Source organism: Cyprinodon variegatus, unplaced genomic scaffold, assembly GCF_000732505.1.
Source record: "Cyprinodon variegatus isolate N-32 unplaced genomic scaffold, C_variegatus-1.0 Scaffold493, whole genome shotgun sequence".
Classification (NCBI taxonomy): Eukaryota; Metazoa; Chordata; class Actinopteri; order Cyprinodontiformes; family Cyprinodontidae; genus Cyprinodon; species Cyprinodon variegatus.
The window spans coordinates 375514-396819 of record NW_015150946.1 but is presented as its reverse complement, the minus strand read 5'-3'; the positions used below and the strand labels follow the sequence as shown (position 1 = coordinate 396819).

At 36.7% G+C, this 21306-nt stretch overlaps 1 protein-coding gene across 1 annotated transcript; it reads left to right on the top strand.

Annotated features, from left to right (window-relative positions):
* Positions 1–1654: 1654 nt before the first annotated feature.
* Positions 1655–21071, top strand: LOC107094612 (adiponectin receptor protein 2-like). The gene is made up of 9 exons (XM_015390345.1): positions 1655–1777; positions 10213–10284; positions 11023–11309; positions 16171–16347; positions 17140–17311; positions 18324–18510; positions 18599–18786; positions 18881–19074; positions 19166–21071. The coding sequence occupies exons 3-9, from the start codon at positions 11220–11222 to the stop codon at positions 19292–19294; spliced, it is 1137 nt and encodes a 378-aa protein (XP_015245831.1). The 5' UTR covers positions 1655–1777; positions 10213–10284; positions 11023–11219; the 3' UTR covers positions 19295–21071.
* The last annotated feature ends 235 nt before the right edge of the window (positions 21072–21306 follow it).

Here is a 21306-nt window from a genome sequence, read left to right as displayed (position 1 = left end):
TCTAGAAACATGACATGCCTTTGTAGTCTTTTAAATAATGTTTTTGCCCCTCAAATAGATATCAATTTGACCATTCATTTTCTTGATCTTAGCTATGGTAAATGAAGCCTGCAGTGCTTTAGATGTTGTTTTGGGTTCCTATTTATCTTCTGGATGAGTCTCTGATGCACTTATGGAGTAAACTTGCTAGATTCTCCTAGAATGTTTCAATGCTGCTCCCAGTTTTCTTCATTTCAGAATATTGGCTCTTAGATCTGCTACAGTTTGGGGACTTCATTAAACCACTCTCTTCTGCAATTTCCATAGATTGGGGGCAATATGTCAGGTTTTTGACGTCTTTAAGCCATAATGCTCCATCCATTAAGATAAAGAGGCCTTAAACTTATTAGACTGAAGCAGAAAAATGCCTTATTGGTAAAGGTCCATTTTGAAGTCCTACAGTCAGTAATAATGTTAGTCACATACAGCTACCGTAATACAACCGTGATGTATAGCTATATCAACAGGAATAAATAAACATTTGTCGTCTCTAAAACTAAAAAGTCAATTTAGAGAACAGTTGAGTATTCAGAAGAGAACTTGCTTAGCTTGTTTAGAGGTGAAACTGGTGAGCCAGTTAAGTAAAACTTTGTAGCATCACACCAGCTGCCAGAGCTTTGCATCACAATTCATTGCACAATCATTTAGTGACTGCCGCCTGTAATTGTACTGCATTTGGGCGTGGGATTATGTGTGTTCTGGCATGAAACTCGCACACATCTGCATGTGTTGCCTAAACCAGTGCTGTAGAGGTGGCAGGCGAGATGATTTAGCTGTGTATTTACTGGTTAGATTCCTGTTTACTGAGTGCACACAGACACATATGTCAGATATATGCAGCCAATCTCTCAAAGAAGTTAGAAAAACAGATAGTTTTAGAGTGGTAGTTTTTGTGAAGTATAGCTGAAGAAAATCCAGTTTGATAAGATGTATAATTTATAACGCTAACAAGATTCAAGCTGCTTAAAAAGATTTAATAGATCCACATGTTGAAAAATCATGACATATTCTCTTTAAAATCGTGTTTATTTTATGAAAGATTATGCTTTTTTGACATCAGTTAATCATAAATAATAAAATAATAATATAATAAAAAAAATATATATATATAATAATAAAAAATATGTTAGAACTGTAAATATACAGTCATATGTTTATATTACTGTTTTTTTTATGTATTTATTACTGTTTTCAAGGCTGCACTTTAAAAAATGAAATTGTCTAGAGCTGTTTTAAACGAAATTTCTTTTTGTATACACTCGTGTATACAAAATAACAAAATAAATCTAAGTAAAAAAAAAAAATGTTTTTCTCATTACAACGTGTTTTATAAAAACATAATTTCACATGACTTATTTTTTCTCCAACTATATAAGAATATAGTTAATACGGTCGTTTAAATATCATTTAAAATCATTATTTTACGTGTTTGTGTTTTGATTTTGATTTTCTGCCTTTACAAGAAGCTTTGGTGAAAAACTACAATAGAACAAGAAATACTTGTTCCTGGTCGTCGCTGATTGGTTAGTTTTTACACCGAGGGATCCGATTGGATATTTTGTGGTCATGCGAGCAACGTCAACGATTAGGCGCCTCCCTTCTGTAGGTGAGTGTGTGCTCTGGGAGAGAGCTCGTTTAGTAAGCGTTCGGGCTGGAGAGGTGCTGGGTGGCAGTTACAACTCTGTCAACTATTTAACATCACCCAGAGCACTGATACCTCCTCGCACATTCGGAGCAGGTGAATATTAACAATCACGTTTTTCATAGTTTGTTATCGGTGTTGTTGTTCTGTTTTATTAAAAGCTGTTGAATATCCCCCTTTACTTTCCTTAATTTAACGGTTAGCGTTTCCCTGGGTAGCAGCTTAGCTATCCAGCTAATTCTGTCTGTCAAAACAACAGGAGTTAAACGCTGCTAGCCCAGCCTTTCTTTGTCTTTACGAGACATAGTTGGGCGTTTTAATATATTTTTTGGCATGTTGAAAGTCGTAGAGTGGGGTGAGGGTGGCTGTCAACAAAAATGCCGCTTGTCTAGAATAGTTTTTTTCGCTTTTCTTGGACGTGGCAGCTGCTGATAGCGGACTAGCCAGCTCGCTAGCTCGGTGTAAACAAACCATCATCGAAGCCTGACGAAGAGCTGCAATATGTCCGCTGCATTATTTATTTTATTTGAGACATATATATACACATTTTTTATTTTATTTTTTGTGATAGGATATGCTAAGAAAAAAACGTATTTTTGTCGATGTCTTTTGATTAAATAGGTAAAAGTTTGTGCTGTCAGTGGAAGGTAGACTGGCTGGAGTTTGGCTTTTCTTTGTCTTGCTCTGCAGTGTTGATTCCTGAGGACTATGAGCTCTGACTATTGATTTATTCCCTCATTTTGGTGTTTTTTTACAAAATACAATAATTTTCTATTCTTTTGTAGTCAAAGTTGAGTTACTAAGTGACATGAAGCAGCTGATTTAATTTGTATATGCAAGCTTCATTCTTGTTTCCATACATGTTTCATGTTTACTTAAGTCTGCAAAAGTGGGTGGCAGGCAATACTGAGGATATAACGGTATTTTGTTTTAATAGTTTTATTTTAAAATACATCACTACTATAAGCTAGGATGATATGCATCTAAACAGACAGTATGTTACACAGAGTAGAATAGAAACTCCCTTTATTGTCCATCAATGGGAAGTTCTGGTGTTTACAGCAGCAAAAAGATTATAGGGAAGAAATGGTCACACAAATATGGACCTTAGAAAAATGAATAAGAATAACATAATAGTGAAGAGTTAAAAGATAAACAATAAAATACTGCACTGAAAAGTGTTTCAACAGTATAAAAAAATGTGCACCTGGAGAATAAATAACCATTATACAGCTATGGACATTTTTGCAGAAAAGAAATAATAGAAATAGAGACACATAAGAGAAATGCGCCAGAACATGCAAGTTAAAAATATGGACCGCTGCAACATTTTGAGTTCTGTAGTGATTTATGTGTTGTTGAAGGATTGTTGACACAAAACACCAACATTTTTTAGTAAATGTAATGATGCTATCATGATGATGCGATCCTATCCTCAAAGTCACTGTTTTTTTTGTATTATAAAGTAAAGCTTTCTAGTGAAGTTGATATGTAACGGTGTCAGTCCTTTAAAGCGTGCAAGCCAGGAGAACAGATAAAAATAGCTCAAAGAATACTTGATCCATTACTATGAAGAATAGCTGCTGTTTATTTTTTATACACTACTGATCTTTTACACTTTTATTTCTTGCCCCCAACAATGCTAAAATTTTTAGCTCTTTGAGTGTTTTTGCCTTTTGTTTAAACAGATTTACCCTTAAAAATCTGATGTGGTGTAAATGACTGTATACAGACACAACACTTGCATAAGCCTAGATGAATAAGCTTATTATAAGTTTAATACTTTATCCACTGGTACAGTAATCATCTTAACCCATAGACACCTTTAGAGGTTAAATGATTGAATTGGATTGATTTTAATCTACAATGTTTTAAATATTTTTTTATGTGTTATTTGCTAACACTTAGTAATTAAAACATATAACAGCTATATACTTTGGGTATTGCATAAAACACAATTTTGAATGTGTTAATCGATATCTGGTTAATTTTTCTGATTGAAAACTATATCCTGATATTTCATAGTGTTTCATGTTAATTAGAAAATCTATTAATCAACAAACGTTTTCATATTCGAAAACACTGGGGGAGCTAATTCAGACACTAAATTTCACCCTCTTGTTAGGATGTAGAAAACCCATAATTAGGTTCTCTTAAAATCTTCTTAATATTGTGGGTTTACTGAGTTTCACTCTGCACACATAAAAGAAATATTTATTTTTAATAGCTTTATGTTCTTTTTATCTTGAGACCACTTATTTTCATTTGACCCACTTTTGGATTACCGCCTAGTGCTTTGAAGCTACTTCATTTGGCTTTTACACCAGGAGGTGGGACAGATCACCAACCTTGCTGTGGTCTGCTGTTTCGTGCTGTCTCTGTCAGTAGTGGTTTGGTTTCATGCTGAGTTGAAGTTGTTTTTTTAATTAGCTATAAATAGTAATTTATAGCTAGTAACACCTTATGTGTTCGCTTTATACCAGGTACTCAGTGTTTGAAAAGAGTAAAGGTATTTAAAATAATTTGCGCTACAAAAAAAATTCATAAATGCCTTATGTGATTAGAATTACTTCATTTCTGTGGCCATAAGTTGTTTAAAGTTCATCATCTCTAGTGAAATTAATTTGATATTAAGATTATTATTACTAAATGTGAGACCAAATCTCATACATGTTGGTATTTACAGTTTTTCCTTAAATCCATTTTTGTTTTTTAATCAAAGATTGTGTATACTAACTATTTAAAAAAAGGGAGTTGTGTATTAAAATAAAGAAATATACTTAATAGACTCCAACAGAGGGAGGAAATTATTGGAAAACTTCTCTATTAATTTTCTTTTTTCTTTTCTAGTAGGTTAGAGCTGCTCTTTTTGTCCAAACTCCTTAAAACATTTCCACCCTCTTACCTATGCCTATCAGAAGTCTATTTCTGGTAATAACTGTGCTTTGTGTCGAGGGAGACAGAGAACGAGTGTGTTTTTGTGTTTGATGCGCGCGTCACACTGTCCCTCTTTGTTTAGCTCTCAATCATAAGACTCCTGGCAGCTGGATGAGAATGTTCCTGCTGTATCAGGACACCAGGGGACACCCACTTTGCTCTGTAGAAACTAGTCGGTGCTGCACTTAAATTATACAGCATTCTTTTACTTGAAAGATTAACCCCACCCACAAGAGGGTTCAGTTAAATTTAGGCCAAAACTAGCCATCATTGGTGATAACCAACCACAGCTGCAGCTTTGTGTGGAAAGAGGTTGAAATGGGATTTTTTGGTAATATTATAGTTTGGTTGGAAGTTTCTCTGTTCCCTGTGTTTAACTGCTTGTGTCTCGGTCATATTGAACAGTCAAACTATTCATGTGGCTTTAAGCAGCAGGTTTAGATCACTGCATTTAAGGAAGGCCTGTCTGAAAGCCCCAACCACAGGAACACACAGCAAAAAGCATAATGACCAGAACCGGCAATTAAGTCTGCAAAGCATATGTTACAGCTAATCCACAGGGGTTTTTAAAGAGGGTTCGAGAAAATCAAATTAACCAGTGGTAGGTTTCATTTCCTTATCTGAAAGCAGCCAAACTTTACAGAGGGCGAAATGAACATTTAAATTTACAAAGTGGAAATTTTTTTCCCTGCAAGGGGAAAATCATTACAGATTAACTAGACTCCAAAGCTCTTTGTCTTTAAAAAAACAACTGGGCTCAAAGTAGTATATTTGTAGTTTACTGGAACTATTTGGAGGAAATTGTGAGAGTTCAAAGTAATAAATCCCAACAGAACCGTGGCTCCAGTTATCAGGGATGTTCAAAGATCACTGTCCAAAACATGATGTCACAATTTTTATCTATATCTATATTTAAAGTTATGATCTAATGATGGGGAAAGCTTTATGTCACAGGCAAAGGTCAATGTGCCTGTGTTGTTGTAACCGGTTTGGGTAGAAATCTAGCAATCAATCAGCCAGAGATCAGAACTAGCCTTTTTTAGCTTGTTTGGCTCCAACCTGTGATGAGCTTTTTTTACTCTTTTGTCTCAGTGGATCAAACTGAGACCTGGCATTATTTTCAGCACACCTACAGGAAGAACTTTGATAAACCTTTTAATTAAAGGTCTTATAGGAAAATCAATATTAGGAAATAAATATGAATCTTGCAAATTCCCAACCTTCAGATTGGTAGTTTTTTTTTTTTAATATCTTGGTTGCATTTTGAAATTAATTTGCAAATAAAAGCTGAAGTCATTGCATATTTGTAAGCTTGTTTTTTCTTGTGTCAGCCACCTGCGGGTCCGACCTTTCCAGTTTGAGGTTAACGTTCCTGACGTTCTTGCCGTTCTTCTTTGGTTATTAGCTTTGCTCTGTGATTAGTGCAGTAGTTAATCAGTCCTTCATAAACTCAGTGATAATGACTTAGTTTTACTTTTTGACTTCAAATCTCCAACAGTAAAAAAAATCTTGCTTGCAAGACATTAGTGCAAAAGGAGAGAAGGTGGTGACGATTGTCAGTTCATCTTGATGAATTTGAGCAGTTGGGCTTGTGTAACCTGTTTGGTACGTGGCGTTGCTGGCCGGTTGTTTGAGCATCTGTTTAGCTTGTATAACTTGAATAACAGGACAGGGAAAAACAGAACGTCATACTCTGGTGATATTTTAAAGAAAATAGTCATTAGAGCAAAAAATGTGCAATGAGGTGACTATAACCTCTTCTTGTTTCTTCCTCTGTGTCTGTAATGTAAATAAAAAAGGCTGAGCAATGGGCATGTTGTAGAGAAATTCCAGGAAATATGTTTGTATGTGGTGTTACACATTTTGGTGAGTGGCTGTGTTAGATGGAGAGAGTGATGACGTAGAAAATGGCAGGCAGCAGGCCATGTCTGATGAAATGACTCATACAGCCTGCTCACTTGGAGGGGGAAATTTCATGCCGTTGGACACTCAGAAACGGAAAAAAAAAAAAAAGCGGATACAAAAAAGGCATTCAGGTTTTGGGGAATGCTTTGTCCGATTTTAATAGATCTCCATATTTAAGATTAATTGCCGTGGTCACTGGGATGTATTGTTTAAAAGGTGACCCATATTTGCTTTTCTTTGGTTTATACCAATTCTGAAATTCATTGCAGCTTTTAGATGATTTTTTTTAGTCCAGTGTTATTTTAATGAATCACTTTTTGTTTTTATCTTTCTTTCTTTCATTAAACCTGCTCAGCTGTAAAGTTGATGCGTATTCTGTAGCTTTGTTTATCTTCTAGTGGAGAACCTTCAATAGAATAGAAAATCCCTTTATTGTCCTACAATGGGGAAATTCTGGTGTTGTAATTTGCTGCTTGGTAAAATTTCACCTGAAACAGACATCTGGATTACATTATGTTTTTATCTTTTTCCTTTTTCTTTTTAATCGTAATATTTAATTAATTTGACATGAAGGATTCCTAATCATCACCCAGTTAGTTAAAAGTAAAAAAAGCCCATCTGACAGTTATGGTATCTGCAGTACATAGACCTGCCACTAAAGTACTGCTGTGTTACAGCTTGACCTTTGTCCCACATTAACTTCCTACTGAGTGAGAGTAAAGAAAACAACCCTTACTTTCAAATTGTCTGTGACCTACATGTTTGTGTGTCATTACAGAGAACCTACATTTTCCTGCTGCCATCCAGCAAAGTTAAAGCTGTGAATTTGTTGTAAAACTGTTCCTGTTATTTACGTTTTCTCCATTTTTTTTTTTTATGCCCATGTAAATATTTGACCTACTTCTGTTTGCCAAACTTCCTCTTTTTTTCTTACATGACTCATTTGTTAGCTCAAACATTTTTGCAAGGTTGTTATGACTTGGTTTGCCTTCTGTAGGCTTATTTCTTACTAATGCATATTTTCAAGTAAATGATTGCTGCCTGACACTCTTAATTTCCAACTGCACTTAAATGTTGAGGCAGAAGAGACCTTAACTATTTTTCTGTGTTTTATATCCCATTTTCTTCAGCTGTGATCTCTTCACAGCGAGTTTATTTTCCTACATGGGAAATAGAAGTACAAATCATTCTGTATTGATCCTTTTATTCAGTTTTCAACAGTTTTTCATTTAAGTTCTGTGAAGTTGGTGCTGGTTACAGTGATTGATTTCTGAGGCGAGTTGCTACTCTACACCAGTAAATGGCTCCACATTACTTAGTTGCAGTGTCAGCTGCTCTGCTGCTATATATGACATGTGAGTGTGCATGCATGCTGGTTATTATATTAAAGTTTTGTAAAATGTGCTTATCAAGATTTATTTTTTTCTAAATAAAAATATATCAGTTTTAGGTGCAATAAATGTAGCATGTAATGCAATGGCGTGCAACATTTCACATGAGTGCTTTGTGATCTGCTCAACCTGAATGCTTTCAAACTGCTTTGTTACAGTGGGGGGTGGGTTCCTGTCTGTTCTTCTAAGTGGATAGCAGCAAAATGCTTTGAATTTGGTATGTCAGACAGAAAACAAGCAGGAACAGGCATAGCAAATAAAATTAGTTTTGTGACAAAGTACTAAGAATAGACTGTAAGGGCAAAATCAGAGACATCTTGCACAGAAATACCTGTGTTGTTCTTCAATCCTATGTTCTTTGTATTGAAATAAGCTTAAGATTTAGGTTTATTTAGACATTTCAGGGCTGCAATATCATCCATGTTTGTTATGCAGTAAGTTTTCACCTCAAACCTCCTCACTAGAAGTAATGTTAAGCTTAAGCTTCATTATGTTTTAATGTTAATTTTGTAATGCAGTTTAAAAATGCTTTTAATTTATAAATTTGATTAACTATTTATGTTTGCCTGCTTTTAATTATTAAAATTATGGCGATTTATGCCTCAAGTATGACTGAATGGGTTACCTTTTAAACTTTATGAATGTTTATGAAAAAATAATATGGTTTATTTACATTATGTATGAGCAGTAGAAAGAAAATATTTGGTCTTAGCTTCGAGGTACAGTGGGACCTGTTCCAGCCAGCAGGGAAAGACGGAAATTACTGTTTCTTAATCTAAGAAATGAAACCGATCCTTAAATGGGGCATTGGCAGTGAAAAAGTCAAGCTGGTTGCTCGTCTGGGAGCCTCTGTGATCATCGCTACCAAGCAGCAAACTGTTGGATGACTCATTCTGCATCCTGTTGTGGACAGACATAATGTGTCAGCTGGTCTCAGGGCTAAAACAACTTGGGAGGCGGTTCAGATACTTGGAAGCCGGTTATGGTTTGGGTGTGTGAAGGAGTTGTTGCTTTGTGTTCTTTCCATATCTTATGTTCCATCAAATAAGTCCTTTTTTATCTCTGTTTGGGGTCAGACCAGTCTGTACTGTTCTTTTTCTCAGTGTAACAGTTTCATAACATTACTTTTTAAACAGAAGTTTACAATGTGTGTTGAAAGCTAAATGTGAGTGAAATTGTTAGTTAAGTGTTGACTAGGCCTCTGTTATTTAGCTTTTCCCCTCATGCAGACCTTTTTACTTAGTTTGTATTTCTTTTCATATTGAATATTTGTGCGTTTCACAGTCAGAACATGTGACACTATCCTCCTGGGAGCTGAACCACAGCTTCAAAAATACACATCAAAAGTAGCTTTCAAGGGAAACTTTTCATCATGACAGGAAATGAGTGTGCAGCCACCAAAGTAAAGCGCACCGGCTATTTCTGATAACATCTGGGCCTCAGGAAAAGAACAGGCACAGATCGATAAGACATCCCTGAGTGCACAGATGCTTGATTTCAACATATCAGTTAATCTTAAATAGTCTTTTTATTGGATAACATCACAGGTTCATTTCATCTGTAAAACATTCTAGCAGTCGTACGTGTTACTATCTTCTCTTATCTATCCTTTAGATCTGTAATGTTTGGAACTAACTCTGTTGTTTACCTAAGGACTTATTATTCCCACAGTGTATAATCCCTGCTGTATGTGTTGTGGGGCAAATAAAGCTGTTCATTGCTACAGTGAGGATTGAGAGCCAAGCTTTAGATGTAAGCTGTAAAAGGTGTAATAAACATTGACTTTTTGGAGAATTCTTCACAAGTTTAGGGGTTTACTGTTAATTATTGTACCCCTTCACAAGCTTAGATGGGTTAGAACTGGGTCACAGCTTTTTACCATGGCGACTCTTAACAGTTAACACTGAAAACAATACGTCACCAGGGAATAGTTGTACTTCCTGTATGTGAATGTGTTGTTGCTGTCCTTGATGCCTGTCGTTGTGAAACAGCTCACCACAAGAGCAACTTGGCAGCTTGTAATTTTCTGCAGACTTTAAATGCAGCCTTTAGGCTATTAATACAGCCCCTCAATGCACTAAGTGATATGTTTGACTTGCTAAGAATAAAAAAAAATCTTTTAGATTTAAAGTCAGTAATGAGTTTTTCGTCTGCACAGTTTGCTTTCATTAATAAATGCTCTCTACCCTATTTGGTATTTGGTTTGTCTTCACATTTCTAAGTTGGCTTTAAATGGTAATATTTTTGGGAATAAATTTGGACTAAAACCTTTTTTCTCCCTCTCCAATTTCTACCCAGAGTGCAGCTTCTCTCCAGCTTGGTCCCTTAAAGTCTGAACTTAAACCCATCTTCAAGTTCAAAGAAGTCAAGGTATTCAATGTTCACAAAGTGTGATATTCTTCTAAAAAAAACTGTTTGTTTTCAGCTAGTAATGCATGGTTTTAAAAATGTTTCATCAGTAGAAAGCTAAACAATTTAGCACCTATTTATATTTGTTTTCACATCCCTTTATTCTAATAAAGCTAAATAAAATTATCTGCAGAAATCAAGCTATTAGTTAATCCATCCCACTAGGACACCGTACACACCATATGACACTCATCCCATCAGTAAAACATGGTGGTGGCAGTATTATGTTACAGGGAACCTTATTCACAGCAGTTATAGGGCAGCATTACAAAAAGTAATGCTCCTTATTTTAGTAGAGAGCTTCCTGTTTACATATACTTTAGGCAGAGCTGAAATTAAAGTGTTTAGATAAAAGTTTATTTATTCATTAAAACTTTAATCTGTGGAGACACAGGAAATTTGATGTTTACAGATGATCTTCATCCAGTTTTACCATGGTTCAGTTATTTTCTGAAAAACAAGCAAAATTTCTCTAGTTATGCAAAGCTCATAAACACAGACCTCAAAAGCTTCAGCTGTAGCCGCAACCAGAGATATTTCTATAAAGCGGCTAATTTTCCTCCCAAGTTCACATCAATGCACCATTTTGTGTTGATCTGTCACAAAAAATCCACAATGGTTTATATTAAAATACTGGTTTCAAATTTAAGATGTTAATTTAGTGTTTAACTTGCACTGAAATAGCTTTTAATGTTTCAGGTTGTGCCACAGCTTCCTTCTGCACGCCTCAGTCTTCTCGTCCAGTTGAGATCCTTTGGGTTTTACTGTAGAAGACGGTCCAGCCTTTCAAGCTGGACGAAGGAGAGACAAACAGGGCCGAGGGCCCAGCCTTTGTGCTGCGACACAGAAACTCTAACCTCATAGAAAACGCCACCAACTGCTCACCTGCAGGTCTCATGAGTCCACGGGAGAAAGGAGAGATGCCCCCGACCTCAGGCTCTTCAACTAATCACCTCAGCACCACAGAGTGCCCCGAGCGCCACGGGGTGAGTACAGGACGCACCTGTTAACATGCTATCAGGGGCTTTGGGGTTTTGTTCAGAGGCATGTGGTATGGTGTGGGCTTACTAGGTCAGAGTGTAAAACAAAACCAGACCTCACCTCCTAACGTTAATAATGAAAGAGGACTCATTAGGCACGTAGCCGACCTGCTAGCTAACAGAATTAAACATCATTGCACATTCTCACTAAAGGAAATTTTATTTTAAAAGTCCAGAAATGTAGAAGTGACGATATTCGAAACTCCTGTATTAAAATATTGCTTCTAAAGAGCCATTTAGAGAATGACTTTAAATTATGTTTTAAGGAGGATTTTGGTACCTCCTTTTAGATACTTTTAATCCTATAGTTGTTTTCATCTGTTGTAATCTTTTAGCCGTGTGATGTTAAAGTTTACAGCAGAGTTCAAATAACTTTGCTTTATCATTTCTTTACAGAAACGTATAAACTCTGAGTCTGTGCACACTTTATTTCAAGAAGTGTAAAAAAAGTGCAAAAGATGTTAATTATAGTTGAAAGGGAGATTTTATTTGCTGAAGCTTATTTTTCTTGGTCACCATTAAATATGCCTTAGAAGTTAATTAAAAAGGCTAATCCCCACAAAACTAATAAATAAATAATAAAAGTGGTATAATAACTTAAATGTATAAATATATATTTTTATATCTAAAATACAAAGAGATGCGACTGAAATCCCTGGAAACTTAACAAGGTTGTAGATATTTTTATAGAGGTATAGTTGCTGAAACATAAGGTTTACGGTACAGTTTGTTTTACAAGCAGCTTCTTGAAATGAGAACTGTTTGCTCTGATCAGGAGCCTCTCTGTCCAAGGTTTTTACCACCTCCACTTATCGACAGCCGCTCCACTTTCAAGGCTCTACAGCCTTCAGGATGAGTCACACTGCTATAGTAATTGGGGCTGCATCATTATGAAGCTGGCTCTGCCGGAAATTTCAAGTCGGGTCCTTTCTTTCTGTGTTTTTTATTTCCCCCCCATCTGTCCTGGCCTTATTCTTTATAAATGTTTTCTTTTTGTTTTGACCATAAACAGCTTCATCGCTTAGGGAAGTGCTAATGATATCGTCTCATGAAGGCAGACTCCTGAATTAGTTAAATGTACCAGACAGACTTCCTCTGAGGCAACCCTTGTGTTCATTTTAGACGCCGTGGGGTTAGGGTTTAACCTTTTTACCTGCTGTAAGACGACACGGACACCCGAGAAGGCATAAGGAGTCACCAGAAGGCAGAGTGTCTGAAGCCATCACAGAGCCTCATTTCAGCCTTGTATTACAGAGTGATGTCTGTCTGTGTGCCTGTGGTGAAGCTTTAAGGCTGGTACTCCACATCCTGTTTACCATTTCATTTTATCTGTTACACTTCTCTTTTTCTCTGCACGCTTTATGAAAACGCTTCCTGTAATCTTGTTTTATTTAATCTAACAGAAATATCCAACTATTACAACATACCCCTTTTTGAAAAACAACTTGCTAGTAGCTAACCCTAAACTTTAGTCCTTCAAAGCGATTTGTGTTGCACAACACTGATTAAAGGGGATGTGGATATAACGGGTGTTAAAAATGGCACAGCGTGTTATTGGGTAGATATTTGTACTTTCCAAGTGTGCAAAGTGACCAAAACAGAAAAATGGGGTTAAACTTATAATACCAGAGCTTTATGCTCTTAGTAAATAAGATGAAAAATGTAATTAATAGAGCTGTAGCCATATCTTTTAAAGACTTACTCACCTCGTTGTCTGCCCATTTGTATTTTATTTCAGGTTTTGTTGTGTTATCTAAAACCTTTTAGTTAAACCTAAACACTTGTACTAGAACCTTTTTTCAAAAGTTTGTTGACAGAACTCGGTTTTTGTTAAGATAAGTAAATAAAAACAATATTGGATCTTGTTTCTTACAGCGATCTTGTTGTTAGCTGCAAGGTGTTGAAACTTGGTGAAACACGATGATGCAACAGATAGAAAATTAGCTGTGTTGTTGCATAATCACATATTCCCGCCTGTTGTTCAGGAATTAAACACAGTAAATTGGCTGATTTTAGTCCTCCAACTTAAAAATATTAAAGTAGGTCTGATGTAGATTCTTCTGTCCTGCTCAAAACGGGAAACAAAGTCTCCTCCAGTCTCCATGCTGTTTCTGAGGGTCATGGTTTCTTTTTTCTAAAATCCCAAGACAGTAGTGAACATGTGTAAGTCACATGGTGAATCCCTCCATCCTGACCAGAGGTTAATGTGTGCAGGGGTGAGCTCTTCCCTCTTTGGCTCGTTATACCCTCAGACTCTCTGTGTTCCTGTTAGCTTGCACTGCTTCCTAAAAGCTGCCCTCAGCTGCATTTTTCTGAAGCTTCCTAAAGTTATTTTTTCCTCCCATCACATACTTCTACTGCTGATTCATGATTTAATTCTAGAACAGTGTAAACTTCATAATGCGAGTGTATTAGAGGTGTGTTTGCATAAAACTAGTCATTAATCAGGTGAGATTGACCAGAAAGAACAACATGGAGCTAATGAGTCTCAGTGGAGCTGGATATAGGCTTTCTGTGGTCGAGGAGAAGTCGCCTTTTCTGTTACCTTGAAGAAAAACGTCCAGATTTACTTCTCAGAATGAAGACTTCTGATCTCTGCTTATCAATTTAGACAGATTTATCTGCTTATGCGTCTGTGGAGAGTGAAGAAAATGTTTATGTATGGAAACTCCAAACTGCTTTTTTATTTTTATTTTATTAAAACTTTCTTAAACTTACCAAGTTGATTATACCAGTGTGACTCATTTTGGTAAACACGTCATCTGGTAACCAGCTCTGTTTTAAAATAACATTTGCATACATTTCTAGTATTACATCATCAACCTCCATGGAAAAAAAAAAGTACATCTAACCTCAATAAGATAACATCTTTATAATGTTGTTACAGAAACAAATATTTAGATTAGTGTAGGGGTGTAAACTTTTTGTCCTGTCCTACTTTTCCTCTTCCTCCCTCAATGGAAAATTACTCAAATAAAACTAATAGAGTAGCGTAATGATTGCGCTGTGTAATTTAGCTTAGGGTGTGCCTGCATTTCACCGATAAGTCCGTTTACCTCTGTATCAGACATTCTGGGAGCATCTGTGCGCACACACGCCCTAAATATTGCTTCAGTAGAAATAACTTGGCAGTGGTGTTAATGGAAACAATGCACAAGAAGAAGAGTTAGCTCAAATTCTCTTAAACTCTCCATAGACTTAATCTTTATTTTTTAAAGACCTTATGGATGGATGGTATCCTAAACCTTTTAAAAAACTCTGATATTTTTAATATAAATGTGTTTTGTGAGGTAAAGTGTTGTGGCTTTAAAAAAAAATCATTCTTTACTTTTTTAAATGAAATGTTTATCAAGGCTGTTTTATTTTGTGAAGTCAGAAGGCGCTGTGCAAGTGATGTGCTTTACATATTAGGAAAAGAAGGAAGCTTTCCTAGAAGCTTTAGCCGTGTGTCTCAGGTGTAATTTCCATGAATTATATTCTGGGAAAAAATTGGAAAGGCTTTCTGCTAAAGTATGACAGCAACTCAATGTAAGGAATAAACATCTGAGTGTGTTTGATGAGCGGCCAACCTTGGTGCTTCCAAGGGGGGTGGGTCGAATCTTTGGCCGGTCATGCAGATACTTTGAAACGAAGCGAAATGTGACTCCCAAGCCTTATGGCCTGTATCCCTGAGGTTAATATAGGTTAACTCACTTGTTGCATGTGAAGTGGGTTTAATGTCGTCAACATAAATATTTTGCGTTATGGACCAACTCAAATCAGAGGGCATATGCATCAATGATTGGCAACATTATTATCTGCAACCTTTATAAGAAGAACTTTAGACATTTACGAGTGTCCAGATGTCAGCGATGTTAAAAATCTCCCTCCGCTCCCAGAGATAATTCTGCTCCATGTTAGACTTGGTTGCGAATAAAAATAGATATGCTAATATGTAAAATGTTTTGAGTGTGGATTTATAGGAGGTGACTGAAACAACAGGCCTAAGTAATGGACAGCTACGCTTACACCCTTAATTACCGTCTCCTGCCTCCCCTACATTGTCTTTGATACTATAAATTTATGAAAAAGCTCTTTAGAGCTGTTTATTCAGTCCTACATATTTTTTTTTGTTTGTTTTTTTTTGCAGATGCCTTAAAATAAGTCTTTATGGATGGCAGATGTAAGAAAACCATAAACCACAGGAACTGAGAAGTACATTTGATTAGAGGAGTCATTCTTCTAAAAACAGACAAAATCAGCTTTTTCCAGTGGATTTTTATATAAATAAATAAAAAAAAAAGATTAGTTTTCAGTTAATTCTGATAACTGTCTTTTTTTCTTTCTGTGTCTCATTGCTTTTTCCTAAATTTCCACATTTTCCTTCCTCCTTTGGAGTGATAGGAACAACAGAAGGGGGATTTTTCAGTTCATCTTCATTCTTAAGAAAGTATCGTCTGACGTGGGAGCTTTGGATGATTAAAGCTATGAAAAGTCGTTTATGCATCATTCCTTAGAATTATTTTCCACTGATTCCACATGAAGCGTCGCTGTTTCAGCCTGCGTATTACTACTTATGGGTCAGAGTTTGGTTCCAATGTTTGTTTATATGCTAGTTATGACTGCATGTTTATCACCAGCCAGCTGTGCATAGAGATTTTTTAGACTAATTCCACACCGTCTGATTGTTGAGCCTCTTATTAATAAACTACACTGTTAGAAGAGAAGCAGCAGCAAAAAGAAAACATTTGATTGAAACTATATATATTAAAACTCTGTAGGTCAAAGCCTAAATCCATTGTCATAACATAATTTTCCTGGCTTTCAGTCGTCCGCAGAGTGCCAGGAAGAGAAACGGATAACTGAAGAGGATGAAAGGGGAAGAGAGGGAGAGGAGAAGGATCAGACCGAGGATGAGAGGATCAGCGATGAAGGCTTCATGGGAATGACTCCGTTGCTGCAAGCCCATCACGCCATGGAGAGGATGGAAGAGTTTGTTCACAAGGTAGAAAAACATTTATTATGTCATTTCTTCTTCTATGCTCCTACCTGGTTATGCTGGCTGTAGTTTTACTAAATAAAGCCACACAGTAAAAACAGCCAATAAAACCATAAAGATTATAATGACCTTATGCCCTAAAGTAAACTTCTTTCAGGTTCTCCAGGCTGTAAATGGCAGGTCTAACAGATCATATTTGGACATTGGCCAAAATGGAAGATTACCCAATAAGGCCAACAAATGAAATATGATTTTCTTGCAATAGTTGCAGCATAATTTGGTGTTTAATCTGCTTCTTTGGTGTAATCCACACAGAGGAGCTGAAAATGCATTGCTGCTTAGTTACAGTAGCAGGACATTGTGTGCTTTTTATGCAGCTGTAGATAATTATTAATCTATTTACCATCTAGTGTGGTTGCAATGAGGCAACATTTGGATGACGTCAGTATTTTTCTAAGTGCTCGGACTTATAGATGATATTGATGGAGTTTTGTGAATCTATAAAAGTTTTCACAGCCAGCAGCTCGTAAATCTCTAGAATTAATCTGAGGGATGCAGGGAGAGACCCCTCTCTCTGTCTGCCATGTTTCCAATTTCATGCTTCACTTCATTTGTTTATGTTGGGCAACATCTAATCTGATAATGTGATGCTGAAACCTTCGCTGGAGATATTATACCCAGCTTTAGTTTGCTGTGCTGTACCCAGTTTCCCACAAAACAGTATTTTAGTCTTATTCATTAACTGCCTTCTGGGGGAAAAAGTTGATTAAAATATGTCATGTTTTATTCACCAAACAGATGTGGGAGGGTCGGTGGCGTGTTATCCCTCACGACGTGCTCCCTGATTGGCTCAAAGACAACGACTTCCTGCTCCACGGCCACAGACCACCAATGCCTTCATTCCGCGCCTGCTTTAAGAGCATCTTCAGAATCCACACGGAGACGGGGAACATTTGGACACATCTGCTAGGTCAATCTCTAATCCTAACCTCAATCTATGATCCGAACATGAACCTTATCTTTGTTTCCAGAGAATGCATTAAAACAATAAGCTTAAAGCACAATAAGGACTGAAATAGAAAGTTTCCCCTATTTTATTCTTTAATCCTCATACTTAGACAGCCTGTTCTGTAATCTGTTTGCAAAACACAGTTCTTGTTATAAAACGGCTACCAAGCCAACTAAAAAGAGTTGAAAGCATGTGTGACTATATTCCAAGGATTTCAAGTTAGTCCAATATTTATGCAAAACAACTTTCTGGAGCTCTCCTCTCCCCCTAGTGATGTGTTTTATTGTACCCTTCTATTCAGTCCTCCTGCAACTTTTAGATGCATCTCTTTTCTAACAGAAATGCATCTAAAATTTGCAGAAAAAATGCTTTCCTTAATTATAAATGTTTGCTCATTTCCATAAACTATAAGGTTTATATCATCTATCCATCGCATGCAAAGTGGAATATTTCTGTGAAATTTGATCTTTGAAACCTACAGCTGATTAAAACCCAAAGCTCCGTTGTTAAGAGTATTAAAGCGTTGCATAAAAAACAACTATTTTTGATTATGCAACTTTACCCTCTGGTTTCAATAATAATTGGAAAAGCTGCTGGTTCAACATTTTCTAGCAGATGGTCATTAACCTGGCATAAAAACAGATTTCTAAAGAAGCAAATTTAAGAGTTGTAATTATTAGCGGAAAGTTGAGTGGAAGAAAAAAATTATTGGATTCTATATTTTGATGAAGCTTCTGAAAGCTCCTACCATGACATGAGTCACTGCTGTAGAAGCCACATGCAGACATATTGCATAAAATACAAATTTTGCTTTTCAATTCAAATACTAAAATATATATGTATATATTATATACAATATTATAGCTTTAATGAAAAACAAGTAGAATCCATTTTAAAAGACAAGGAGTGTTGAACTAGAGATCTTGTTGTGGACCTCTCCCCTCATTCGTTAATCCTCCCTTTTCTCCTGCAGGCTGCCTGTTCTTCCTCTGCCTGGGTCTCATGTACATGTTCAGACCCAACATGTCTTTCGTGGCTCCAGTCCAGGAGAAGGTAGTGATTGGGATGTTTTTTCTCGGAGCCATCCTCTGCCTCTCCTTTTCCTGGCTCTTCCACACAGTCTACTGTCACTCAGAGGGCGTGTCCAAAATCTTTTCCAAGTAAGAGACTCAACTGTCGGATGTTTTGCATCAGTGCAAGTAAAGGCTGGAAAAGGCTCTAATGTCTGGCTTATGTTTTTCTGTATAGATTGGACTACAGTGGGATTGCCTTCCTGATCATGGGCTCCTTCGTCCCCTGGTTGTACTACTCCTTCTACTGTTCGCCTCAGCCCTGCTTCATCTACCTGATTGTTGTGTGTGTCCTGGGACTGGCTGCCATCATAGTATCACAATGCGACTTCTTCTCTACGCCACAGTATAGAGCAGTCAGAGCAGGTAAACAAGGTGTTCTGCTCCTGCAAGGTGTGTCCATGGATGTAATCGGGTCGTTTCCAAGGTGATTCAGTTTGGAAATTGTTTCTTTGCTTAGGAGTGTTTGTGGGTTTGGGTCTGAGCGGCGTGGTTCCCACCCTTCACTTTGTCATCAGCGAGGGTCTGATCAAAGCCACCACTATCGGTCAGATGGGCTGGCTGCTGCTCATGGCGACGCTCTACATCACCGGCGCCTGTTTGTATGCCGCTCGCATCCCAGAGAGGTTCTTCCCTGGCAAGTGTGACATCTGGGTGAGTGTCTGTTTACTCTGTTGAATTAGGATTTCAGTGTCTCCTTGCTTTGTCAAACACAACTTTTATTCTTCGCCTCTCTCTGTCACAGTTTCACTCCCATCAGCTGTTCCACATCCTGGTGGTCGCCGGGGCTTTTGTCCATTTTCACGGCGTCTCCAACCTGCAGGAATTTCGGTACACAGCAGGAGGCGGCTGCACCGAGGATGGCAATCTTTAACAGACCCACAAACACTGTCTGACACTCATTCAGTACGCGAGGCAACACTGGCTCAAATGATATGCATAGAAGCCCACTCGCTCTTCAGACTGAACCCAACACAGATCTCACTACTACAACCGAAGACCACAGTGGCTTGCCCTGTTGTGGGTAGGATTACCTGCAGGGGGCGCTATTTATTTGATAAACAAGAGTCTGCTCTCGTTTCTGTCAGTTTTTTCCTCACAAACCACTTCTGGCTCTGTTTCTAAGGTTCAAACACTTGTTCTATGGCAGTCTGTTCCATTAAGCATATTGAAGACTCCTTTTTGGATCGGAAGGGGTCAGGAAGTTCAAACCTCCTCTTTGTGTTTGCATTGGTCACCTGATTCTTGGATTAATGAACCAATTTCACAAATATTTTGGGTGTAGTTTGTTTTTTCTCTCTTACATTGGTGAATGCTGTTTTCTGACTCACTTTCTGATGAGGATAAATTGAAAACAATTGAGTGAAAAATGCCTTCAGGTTTTTCTGTTTAAGCTTTTTAAGTGAAGATGGGAGAAGAGGTTCATAGTCTCTTTTAATAATAAAAAAAAATGTAAATAAGATTTCTAAACATGGGGTTATAGATTTGTATGAAATTTATTTTAAGAAATCAAAAAAAAAAACATGTTATAAAAGATGAATAAATAATACATTAGTTGTTGACTAAAGAAGAGGAGCGTAGTGTAGTCGTACAGTGGCGGGGAGAAAAATACGCCGGTGGTGGGATTTCGTTTTCATTCATTGGTGCAGATTTGCAGAAAAACTTGCAAAATATTTTTTCTTTATTTTTCTTTTCAACTGTTAAAGGGTCACATCTCATAGACAAGAACACCACTAAAAATCTGTCTAAGCCACGAGCGCTGATCCAAAAGCTTGAATTAGAAATACAAGCCTAACAGCAACAAATAAAATCTTAATCTTTATATGTAGCAGCTTTAATTGGTCCAAATACTGTTAAATTGTCTATATAAAGTAAATATAATTTCTGTTCTAACCTTATACATTTATTTTTTCTACACCCCCCCCCCCCCCCAAATGATTTATTAAAAACCTATTAAACCTCCTCCAGATATTTTTATAAGCAATGCCTTGATCATATCTATCTATTTTTTATATATATAATTGTGATCAAACTGCAGTCTTCTTAAATATATAGTTTCTTTTAGTCCTCCAGTCTTGCTTCAGATAAAGGTTGAGGTTGAGGAAGGTTTTCTCTTTAAAATGCTTTCAGTTAATCCACTGTTTCTGCCTTTTATTTATCCACTGCTATTATGGCTTTAATGCAGGCTTTAAATACAGTATTTGTTTTCTTAACCACATTGTGACTAAAGTTTATCTAAGGGCTCATGGTTAGACTCAGATACGTAGACTACACTTTGTGATTGATAAAAGGGGAATTTTTTCAGGTAAAACCAAATTTTTACTTCTGCATAAGATCTATTCTGGGCTTCTTTTTTTTCTGGACTCTTTCTGCTTTTGTTTTGAAATTTAGACCTTCGATTTCTTAATTGGCAAGTTAAATGATCTGCTTTCACTTATTTTCATTATATATTTTGTGACAAAGGAAAACGATCTTGCTTTGTTTCATTGTTTTCCTTCTTTCACTTTCTATTTGTTTTATCTATCTTAATTTATTTCTCTTGCAGAGAGCATACTGTCTGTTAAAGCACATATTCCATTCTGATGGGAGTGTTTGATTTGCAATAGACCTTTATATCTGCTGTATGGTTCTAATAAAAAAGGTTGTTTGGACTCCTTTTGTCTTTCTCTTATGGATCACTATGAAGTACAATATGCAAAGATATATAGATATAGATAGATATATAGAGATAGATAGATATAGATATATATATATAGATATATATTTATATATATTTTTTTCAGATGTTCTATCCCATTACAAATGTTCCTGTCTTGTGTATCTACTCTTTAATCAAGTCATGTGGCTGTCACCATCCATCATCCCATCCTTCCATATGCCCACTCA